The sequence below is a fragment of the Mycteria americana genome, chromosome 6, assembly GCF_035582795.1.
Source record: "Mycteria americana isolate JAX WOST 10 ecotype Jacksonville Zoo and Gardens chromosome 6, USCA_MyAme_1.0, whole genome shotgun sequence".
In the NCBI taxonomy this organism is placed as follows: domain Eukaryota; kingdom Metazoa; phylum Chordata; class Aves; order Ciconiiformes; family Ciconiidae; genus Mycteria; species Mycteria americana.
Window position 1 is genome coordinate 20,386,940 of NC_134370.1, and position 11,386 is coordinate 20,398,325.

Here is an 11,386-nt window from a genome sequence, read left to right on the forward strand (position 1 = left end):
AAAACTGTATTCCCTCAAACAAAAATTTTGCACTAAACTGTGTAGAAGGAAGAATAGCTTCCTTGAAAATACAATTCAGGCCAGGGACTGGCGTGAGCCGGGGGAGCCCAGTGCAGGTAAATGAGCTGCAGTGACTGGCACCAGTGACGTCTGTGACTTACACGTACGTGCTGTGGCATTTGTGGGGCAAAAGGGTATCGTGTGCTAGGATGCAACTGCTGGGCAAATTACCCTGAAATAAATGATACCGGACACGGGGCCAAATTCTGACAGCGCTCTTGCTTCCAACAAATTTTCATAAACTGCGTTTGAAAGAAAACCCTCGCTTTTATGCAGTAAAGCTGAAGCAGTATGTCCTAACCCAGCCGTGCAGGTTACAGTGCGTGCGATGTACCCTGATTCCCTCTCTGCCTGTTTTTTCTCTCTCTCTCCCTTCAGATGGCCAGTAACCCATGTGCCAGGCAGCCGCGGCCCGCGCTGGGCGAGCCGGCCAGAGTCGGCCCCTGCCACTGAGGCGGGGAGGAGGGAGGAATCGCCATGGCCTCGCACCGGCAGGCCCGGCTCGCCGGCCCTCCCGACGGAGGCTGGGGGTGGATGATCGTTGCCGGCTGCTTCCTTGTCACTATCTGTACCAGGGCCGTGACGAGGTAAAGGGGCTGCTTCTTGTCTTTCTGACCTGTTTGTGGCATTACCCCTTTTTTTTTCCCCTTAGGAAGAGGATTTGGGATCTCTCCGATGTCCCGCAGCTGCAGGGGTTGTTCTGGCTAGCTACAAACCTCTCTCTTGCTACATTTTTAAAGGCTTCCCGAAATCCCTAAGGTTGTGGGGATGGTTGAGGGATTATGAGCCCTCTGGTTTTAGTCTCGCCTCCTCTGACAGCTGCTCTCTCTCTCTCAACACCCTCTCCTTGATTTTTTGCGAAATCTAAGCCTCGGGCAGGCAGCGTTATTTCAGGTTGTGGTGGTTTGGTCGGGGAGGGAGGAATCATGTAGGGTCTCTTTGGGTCTGCTGTGTCCCTCTGACCCCACAGCTGTGCTCATTTTTGCTAGTCCCAGTGGATTTGCTTGGCTCCTGAGTCCATCCGAGAAACCTCTAAATACCCCCTTCTCCTACTGCAAGCATTTCGGGTACAATCCTGCCTGAGAAGGTCCGTGCCCCGGAGAGGAGGCCCCTCTCTATACCCTTCTGGTATCCAAAATATGCAGAACATATTTTCTCAAAAATAGAAGGAACAGGAATAGACGGCTGCCTTGCACAAATGTAATGTATACATCTGGGGTGAGATGGCTTCCACAGCTGCTGTTGGGTGACTTTGATGTTGACTGGAGGCAGAAGAACCTGGTGTGTGTGAACGTGGACATTTAAGCTATATTAAGCAGAGAGACAGGCACCCTGGTGAGTGAGGAACACTGAGACAGTGTCTTGTTGGGCAGTCAGTATAATGTAAACACAGTGTTTCCTACCTAAATTTTACATTTCTTTTAAAATAAAGCTACCAGGTTTAGGAATCTAAAGTCTAGGGTCTTGGAGTCAACAGCATAAAAGGGGCATGGAAATGTTGACACAGTGTTAGTTTATGTATGCAAATGTACCAATTCTGTAATAACAATAGAGATTTCCTAGTGGATTTAATTCCTTTTTCACATGTGAAATACGTTACATCCAAGAAATCATCTAATGGCTGGCACACATCTAGAATATACACAAGAACGAAGTATGTGCAAGAAAAAAGCTGAAGAAGGTGGTGGTTCATTGATTTGCAGGAAGAAAAAAGAGAGGGGGAAAAGGGGTCTCTTGCTGATCCAGAAACCAGAATGAAACTATGCAGCCTTTTAATCCGTTCCCTTGCAGGGACAGCTAGAACAGTAACACTCATTAAGCAGAGCAAAGTAACCTCTCCTGGAAGCATTTTAATAAACAGTTGGAAGGTCCGTGGGCTCCTGCTGTGTTTTGATTTTCTGTTCATGAGGAGTTGCTTTTCACTTGCTTTGCACTTGTGCATCTATGAACATACAGCTATAGGTGGTGTTGGCTTTATAGGTACTATGCTGGCCCTGCCCTGCCAGTTTGTGGAGATGTGAATGCCACCATTAGTGAGCAACAAGGTCAGTGAAGAACTGAGGAGCCCTGGGGCTTTGTGTATCAGGGAAGCAACACCATGATGTGGGCCATAAATTGCTGGTCATAATTACAACTTCAATTTCATTTCAGTTAAAAATAATATGAGTCATAAAAATCTAGCAGCAGATACCACCGTGAGAAACATGTGGTATTATAGTGTTCATAATCTCTCTGGAGTATTTATCTGTCTGAATTAGGTTCTACATCAGCCTAATTGTCTAATCCCACTGTTGGGATGATAGTCGGACACCAATTTGTGATTCAGTTGTTGCCAGTGCAAAGCAAGGATTCTTCTCTGGTTGAATCACCCCTAGCCCTAGGCGCCTTACACAGAGTACTGTTAGAATTATTCAGCTTGCACACATCATTTCATGTCTTGTCCCTCATGCATTATCGTAGCCCTTCATTTCCAATATCCCTTAGAAACTGTTTAAAAATTTCTCCATCTCGTTGGGATTTAGGCAAAACACAGATTTGATCTTCCTGGGAGCTGGAGAGGACCTTCAAGTGGGTACGCTTTATACCTGAAGAGTGAGACTGGTGTTTTCTGTGAGGCAAATATCCCATGTTCAACAGATTGGTGTTCATGTTTTCTTTCCTAGGTGCATCTCCATTTTTTTTGTGGAGTTCCAGGCATACTTTGGGCAGGATTATGCCAGAACGGCTTGGATCCACTCCATTGTTGACTGTACTACGATGCTCTGTGGTGTGTATTACCCTTTTAAGACTAATGTGGCTGCTTTTTCTTCAGCTCCATCTGGTTTTAGTGTGTTCACAAGTTGGTGGAGTCAGCTGGGAAAGACAGATACTGTGGGGTCTCTGGGGTACGGTATATCCAAGCTGCTTCCCCCCGCATGGGGGAAGGGAGTGTCTTCATACCATAGAAAAGAAGCAGAACTTTGTTTTGTCAAATGATCTAAGTTTTCAGAAATGTACTTTTGTTGAGGTCTAGTGGGACAAGTTGTGTTTGAGAGCTACTAACTGAGCTCTTGTTTCTTTTGCCTTTTGAGTGGAATCATGTTTGAGATTTAGCACAGGATGTACATCTTCCTTTCAGATCAAGTCACAGTCGTCCTCCTTTTAGCAAACTTGTATGTTTAAAATGTGTGTTCTTTTCCCTTAAAAGAAAATCTAGTGTTACTGAAAATGACATGCATCAATGCAGCAGTTGTACTGAATTTCTCATGGGTTTACTTTAAAACTGTACAGCTAGGTGAAAATCCATGCCCTAATCCTGTGGAAGAGGGTTAATCCATGAGAATTGCTGTGAAGGCACAGGGACACAGCTGGAATGAGACATAGCAACTCTCCTGTGTCAGCCAGGTTGTATCTTGGGGGAAAAAGGATAACCTTGGACATAAGATATAAGGATATAAGACATAAGATATAAGGATATAAGACATAAGATATAAGGATAACCTTGCCCTGGCATAGCAGGTAGCAGAGAGGGAGAGGGCTGGTGGTGACACCCCATGGTAGAGGCAGGGCAATCTGGGAGCCATCAACGTTGGAGAAGTGCAGGAGAGGGGTAGCAGCACTGCAGATGGTCCAAAAGATGCAAGACCTCTCCTGTTTGGGTCTGGCGCAGAGCCCACAGGGCCAGGGAGGAGCGAGGAAGGACACCTGAAGTTACTGGGGGCTGAAGTGCAAATTCCAGGTGGGGGAAGGTCTCAGTGTTGTAAGAGTGGAGTAATGAACAGTGTGGGCTGTCGCTGTGGCCTCTCTTGACCCCAAAAACTGCAGAGTAGCTGTGTCCCATAATGACTTTGATCTACTAAAATAGCTGCTGAGAAAGCTACTGTAAATTTCAGTTTTATCGTGACTTTCAGGAAAATTATTTTTAGAAGTTTTTTGGTGCTCACACCATTGTGCTAGGGGGATGTTGGAAGACGACTCTGTGTAGCTGTGATCACCGTTTTCTCCTGCTTGCCTACTGCTTCCTTTTCCTTGATGACTCTTGCAACAAACTGTGTGTGAGCACCTGCCATTAACTACCAGCTTTATTTGTTTCTTTGAAGCCCCACTTGGGAGTTTAATCAGTAATCATGTATCCTGCCAAGTTGGTATCATGCTAGGAGGCCTGCTTGCATCTACTGGACTAATTTTGAGTTCATTTGCTACCAGCCTGGAACATCTCTACTTATCATTAGGAGTCCTTACAGGTAGGAAGCATTCAACCTCTTTGTTCCTGCCAGGGAAAAAACACGGGAATGTTAAAAATGATGGTACTTCCTTTCAAGAGGGGTGATCTCTTCTCCATGTCATATTGCCACCACACTGGTCAGTAGAGATGCTCAGCCCCGTTCTCTTCATTGTAAAGGAGAGGCTTTGGCTGCCCCTGTGAGGGCTTCAGCACTCGGTGAATCTCATACAGCCCAAATGCAGCACGCTGCAAAAGCAACTCTTCAACTTCTGTTAGAGAGAGGACTATGGATAAAGTTCTGAAATTATGGGAGGTCAGGAAGGACTCCTGTTGCAGGTGATACACAAAAATGTTTCCTTTTCTGCCTGTGATTTGGGAGGAGTTTGTTATGGTAGGAGTCCTAGACTGCCCCCAAATATTTGCATGTTTAAAAAAAAAAAGTTTAAATCAAAACAAAAGAGTAAGCGGGCAGAGGAGCACTGGGTGAATACCTGGTACCTCAGCTGTGCACCTTATTTTTGTCTGTGTTACATTCCGTTTGAAAAGCAAACAAATTGCTGGTTGGTAGTGTTGCTGTAGCAGCTCCTCCGTTTGCCTTCAGGTATGGTGGTAACAAATATCTTTGCTCTGTCCTGTCTCCCTGTGTTTGCTGTGCACAGAGGAACTTGAGAGGTGCCAGTGGTCACACTGACATTCCTTCCTCATTAATACTGACCTGGTAGCCACGGTGATATAAGCCCTTGTACTTGGTCCCCTGCTGTTTAGTAACAAGTTGGTGGAATTACTGCAGTTCACATGCTGCCAACAGCTTATTTGTTTAAAAAAAAAAAAAAATCCTTATTGTAGTGCATGTCACTCCTGTATTACAATGTTAATCTTTGACAAATGTGTTCATAACAAATAAAAAGGCTCCTTGTAACTCGAGGGACTGTACCACATACCATGCTAATGCCACTGAGGCTTCCTTAGCAAGAACCCCTGTGAATACTGAGGAGGAAAAGCAGTTGCAATTTGTACATGGAGTTGTAAAGAGCCAATTCTACAAGCAGTGAACTTCTAGTCTGTGGGGACTGATTAATGGAGAGGTGAACTGTTGGTAAAGGCAAGAGGTGGTGCCCCAACCCAGAGAGGAGGTGGGAGCATAACTGGTGAAGGTCTAAATCCATAAAAGCTGCAGGACTTGAAACTGTGAGGAGTGAAGCAGAGGTGAGACAGGGGAGTGGCAATAAGTAGCAGAGTTCCTTCTAAGAGGTATGAAAATGTTTTCAGCCCCAAACTTTGCATTTCCACTGTTCACAGAACATTTATTGGCTTTTTTAGGGACCTATTTCCCCCTACAATCTCACTAAAAAATAAATGGTGTGTACGCCAAATAGAGTATGATCTTCACAGCTCGCATGATGATGTCTAGCTCAGGGCTGCTCCTCTGGCTCTGCTGCCCACACAGGTCACAGAATCACAGAATCACAGAATCACAGAATCATATAGGTTGGAAAAGACCTTTAAGATCATCGAGTCCAACCATAAACCTAACACTACCAAGACCACCACTATACCATGTCCCTAAGCACCTCATCCAAACGTCCTTTAAATACCTCCAGGGATGGCGACTCAACCACTTCCCTGGGCAGCCTGTTCCAATGCTTGATAACCCTCTCGGTGAAGAAAAATTTCCTAATATCCAGTCTAAACCTCCCCTGGCGCAACTTGAGGCCATTTCCTCTTGTCCTATCACTTGTTACCTGGGAGAAGAGACCGACCCCCACCTCTCTACAACCTCCTTTCAGGTAGTTGTAGAGAGCGATGAGGTCTCCCCTCAGCCTCCTTTTCTCCAGGCTAAACAGTCCCAGTTCCCTCAGCCGCTCCTCATAAGACTTGTGCTCCAGACCCTTCTCCAGCTTCGTTGCCCTTCTCTGCACACGCTCCAGTACCTCAGTATCCCTCTTGTAGTGGGGGGCCCAAAACTGAACACAGTATTCGAGGTGCGGCCTCACCAGTGCCGAGTACAGGGGCACAATCACTTCCCTAGTCCTGCTGGCCACACTATTTTTGATACAAGCCAGGATGCCATTGGCTTTCTTGGCCGCCTGGGCACACTGCTGGCTCATACTCAGCTGGCTGTCAACAAACACCCCCAGGTCCTTCTCTGCCTGGCAGCTTTCCAGCCACTCTTCCCCAAGCCTGTAGCGTTGCATGGGGTTGCTGTGGCCCAAGTGCAGGACCTTGCACCCAACCCCAGCAGGTCCTGCAGGTCCAACCCCAGCTCTCTGCCCTGCTCCTCCCCTCGCCTTCTGAGGGCTGCCAGAGCAGGCACCCACCACCCAGAGTCCCTCTAATCCGCTTATCCTGTCCTGGCAGGCTTAGTGCCTGCCCGGCGGGGTGCGGTCTTTGAGGAGGATGTGGCAAGCTGGTTACGGCACTGGCTGATTATCTCCTCTATTGGCAAGTTCTGCCAAGGGCAGTGGGGAGTGTTTTACCCTCAGTGTAGGACATGCTCCAAAACCCTAGTCAGGACCTCATTTCTGCAGCAGATTCAGAGCTATAAGTTTTAGTGTTTAGGGCAAGCATTTGATGATTAAAATTTGCTCTCTGGTTCTGCAGCAGAGACCACAATCTTTTTCCCAGTCCAAGAGATGGATCTTATGTGTTTACTAAATTGGACATGGCTTTGTTTTCTGAGGCTTTTCTCCCCTGTCTTTACTTGCAGGCAGGGATTTAAAATGGTCAGGCCTCCAAGCAGCTGCTGTGTGGAGTTTGTTTAGCTGCTTAAAAAAGGTTTATTGTGGAATATTAGTAACAGAGACAGACTCTTTGTACTGTGTTTCAGAGACCTGAAAACTAATGTTCAGGGTTGCAACAGACCAAAACACAAACTGGTGCCTCATCGGGACAGTGTGCCCAGTGCCAGCATCTGCCCAGCCCGTGGGGCAAGACCTCATCTTGCATCCAGGAGAGGCTGACACGCTATTTCTCTGATGTTTATTGATCGTCCTTCTTCTTGTTAAGTGAACCCCATCACTTCTTTCTGAGCCTTGTTATCGTGGATTAATGATGATCTGTTAAGTTTGTCAAGTCAGTGACCCTGACAGTGGAAGAAAGGAGTCATCCTGGTTTCTCTTCACACTGTGACTGAGCTGCGTGATACAGAATCAGAAAAAGCTTCCTATTCATTTGTGCTAATGAAAGTAGGTTATATGGTTTAATTTAATGTGTTCCATATGTCATGCTGAGTATCAAGCCATCTGTACTGTGCTTTCTCTTCTAGGACTTGGGTTTGCACTCTGTTATTCTCCAGCCATCGCGATGGTGGGCAAATATTTCAACAAAAAGAAAGCGCTGGCATATGGAATAGCCATGTCAGGAAGTGGAATCGGTACTTTCATCCTGGCCCCTGTGGTCCAGCTCTTAATTGAGCAGTTTTCCTGGCGTGGAGCTTTACTCATCCTGGGAGGTTTTGTTTTAAACCTCTGTGTCTGTGGTGCCTTGATGCGGCCTATTGCTCTTAAGGAGGACCGTAAAACTGCTCCTGAGTTTCTTGAACAGGATTATGTTCCCGAAGCACAGAAACAAGACTTAAAGCGAACGTCCATCTGTTCACCTTTAATCAAAGCGTGGTCTCATGAATGTTTATGCTACTGTTCATGGAAGGAATATGACTTTTTACTGATGCCAGGCTTCATGGTGCTGGCAGTGTCGGTTTTATTTATGGCATATGGCTGTAGCCCTCTTTTTGTCTACCTAGTGCCTTATGCTTTGAGCGTTGGAGTGAGTCATCACCAGGCTGCCTTCCTCATGTCCATACTTGGTGTCATAGACATCATTGGTAATATCACCTTTGGATGGCTAACAGACAGAAGGTAATGGCTTACGGCTAAGCAAGTGTAAGCTTTAGCTGGTGGGAGGCTGGATGCAAGTGAAGTGTAATACATATAAAAGACTCTTTCTGTAGGATGTGTAACTTCTCAAAAAAAACCCCAACACACAGTCTAACTTTCAGAAATGCTTACTGTTTAATGTTTTTGTTTCTTCTGAGCTTGTTCAGTTCTGCTGGTTTAACTTCTTTTTTTCCTGAAGAAATGATGTGTTTGTGCAAAGCTCTTGCATTTGACAGTGGAAATGTAACCCCCTGCCTGAGGTATGTTGAGCATGATCCTCTGTACCTATTTCCTAGAGGATCTCACTCTACTTCCTCTGCCTTTCCATCTCTTTTGTGCCGCTGGGGAGGCACAGAAGTCATGGAAAAGGATCAAGGGGCTGGCCCAACACTGTCAGGCATATACTCAGAAGAACTGACCTAAAGTTGTTATATGTTTTCCAGTATATGAGAACTCACCATGCTTTGCTAACTCAGCTCACTCCAAACATCTGTGTGCAGCAGCTGTAACATCAGTAGAGACTGCCTAAATTAAGAAGGCTTTTGATTCTAAAGGACACATTCTTTGTGCATATTCAGTCTGTGGGAAAAATCAGTCATTGGTTTTGTGGGGCAGGGAGAAAGGGAATTGCCATCTCACTTAGCTCATGCTAACTCCAGTGTTTAAAGGCTGAGGCAAAGGATGACAGCTAAGAGAGGTATACTGTAATATTTTTTTGCATAATACTGGGAGCATCTTGCTCAGCTGGTATGTAAAGCTTGATGGAATACTGCTTTGAACATTGAAACTTCAGAGGGCTGCAAAATCCCGGCAGCAGAGCAGCTCCCCTCACTAGGGGCAGCCTGAAGAATACGGCAGGCAGCATGGGCTGCTGCTTACCAGATGTTTCTGCAGCTGTAGGTGGGCAGCTTTCCCTAGCTGGACTCATCAGTGCTGAGCTTTTCGTCTTGAAGACTGTGTAAGAAAATGGACTTAAATTTGAGCTATATAAAAGAGAAGGAGAGAAACTGAAGTGCTGCGTGCCAGCGCATAGAAACTGAGATGCCGTGTCCAGTGATAATCTTTTTATTTTCTGTTTTGAAATTTGCAGGTGTCTGAAGAAGCACCGGCACTTTTGCTACCTCTTTGCTGTGGGAATGGATGGCCTCTGTTGTCTTTTCCTGCCAGTTCTCCAAAACTTCCCCTTGCTTGTGCCTTTCTCATTTACCTTTGGCTACTTTGATGGAGCCTATGTAACGCTGATCCCCGTCGTGACGGCAGATGTAGTGGGAACTTCTTCCTTATCATCAGCACTGGGTGTCGTGTGCTTTCTGCATGCCATACCATACCTAGTGAGCCCACCTGTTGCAGGTCAGTTCACAAATGACTTTCCTATAATCTTACCACTACTTCAGATTTACCTGTTGATGTGATGTAAAAGGAGAGGAAGGACAGCAAATGCATGCTGAATGTGGAGGTAGCCCCCGGGCAGGGAAATAACACATCTAGACCTTTATAAGACTCTAGAACCCACTTAAGCCCTGTCTTGATGGGATGATTTCTTACATATAGAGTGAGTTGAAATTTAAAAAACAAACCAGTATGGAATGGGGCTTCTAAGAGCTGTTACATCACCACTTCACGTAGTTCAGAAATTGTGCAAGTAGAAGGAACAAAAGATTTCACAGTGAAATTACATGACTTTGAAAATGTAACCTAAAGAGAGTTTCATTCCAAGGAGTGTTTTTGTGTGGAGGACTTGATCTTTTCAACTCAAGACTGCTTTGAACAGGTGGGTGAGTCAGCTTTACTACTGTTTGGTCACAGGCTCACCACTGTAATATCTAACCATCATTTTCCCCATTGGTTCCATTACAGCGAAGTAAGGATGAAAGCTGTACTCCTATTATTATTTAGAAAGAACTTGACACAGTTTTGAATATTGTGGAAGGACAGAGATCTTTTTTTCAAACGGACATATATATGTCTTTCATATTTTGTCTGCTGTTCACATCAATTCCCAATTAGTCCCTGCTTCTGAAGCTTTTAATTTAATTTTCCATAGCAAAAAATATTGCAAAATGGAATTATGTTAAGTGATGCATGAGCCTAGGGCATAGCTCACTAGATGTTTCTGTATGAGGCTCTCATGCACACAATATTTAATCCCAGGGCTCTCTAAGCATGTCTAAAGACTGCCAGTTAAATCCATGCAGTTGAAAGATGTTTATTTAGTATTGTGGTGATGACTGCTGTGCCTTTTCTCATGGGTTTGACCTCTAAACAAAAGCCCATAAAAATCTTATCTGCCTGCTGAGGACAAATTCCTCCCTCCCCCAGGAGGTAAAAGTATAATGACGGTGATGTAAACCCGTATCGTTTGATTGTATTTATATGTGATAACTCCAGAAGTTTATAAAACTCCTGTTGATCACAGGATTTGTAAATTATCAGAATTTTGGTGGGCCTTTAAAAACCCATGACTTGTTTTCCTACAGGTTGGCTTGTGGACACAACTGGCAGCTATACTGCATCATTCCTCCTGTGTGGATTTTCTATGATATTTAGTTCAACGTTATTGTGCTTTGCAAGACTAGCAAAAAAAATCAAAAGAACGCATTTGCGGTCGCTCACCAATGACACTGGCACCAAACAGCACATCTGGACAAATGGAGCAATAGCTTATTCTGTCACAGCACAATTAGACCAAAAGGATGTTGAATTTTTGGCTGCAGATACAAACAGCTACAGTAACAGATGACAAGCGCTGTCAGGATTCAGCACTGCACAGCCGTGACTGAGATGGAGGCTGGCTCTGTAGTGCTACGCTGTTGAAGATACTACTCCTGTGAAACAAGGCATCTCTCAATTAGATTTTTCCATCGTGTTTTAGTTGGCTAAAATCTACATACAGCAACAGTAATACCAAGTTAATGCAGTAATAGAAGAAAGCTAGACTGAAAATAAAGAGAGTTTGTAGATACAATTGTTCACGGATTTATTTGAAATGCAGTATGTTGATGCTACAGGTAATCTCAAAGATGATAATTGGCTATAATCAAAAGAAAACTAAAAAATAATCAGTCACCAAAACTGAAAAATAAAGCTTAAATTATTTCAGAAATAGTATTAATGAAATAATCTTTTTGGTGTTCTGGTCTATTATGTTTCAATAGACTAATGACTAATCATACACAGCACCAAAAAACCTCCACATTTATCAGTCTGCATCAAACTGTTTGCAAATAACTGTTTCAAATGCCAAAGC

The 11,386-nt window shown here is 44.7% G+C and overlaps 1 protein-coding gene across 1 annotated transcript; it reads left to right on the top strand.

The window, feature by feature from the left end:
• Nucleotides 1-446: 446 nt before the first annotated feature.
• On the top strand, nucleotides 447-11,153 carry SLC16A12 (solute carrier family 16 member 12). The gene is made up of 6 exons (XM_075504098.1): nucleotides 447-647; nucleotides 2,724-2,827; nucleotides 4,140-4,283; nucleotides 7,530-8,121; nucleotides 9,230-9,489; nucleotides 10,617-11,153. Exons 1-6 carry the CDS (start codon nucleotides 538-540, stop codon nucleotides 10,877-10,879), a joined length of 1,473 nt encoding a protein of 490 aa, XP_075360213.1. The 5' UTR covers nucleotides 447-537; the 3' UTR covers nucleotides 10,880-11,153.
• The last annotated feature ends 233 nt before the right edge of the window (nucleotides 11,154-11,386 follow it).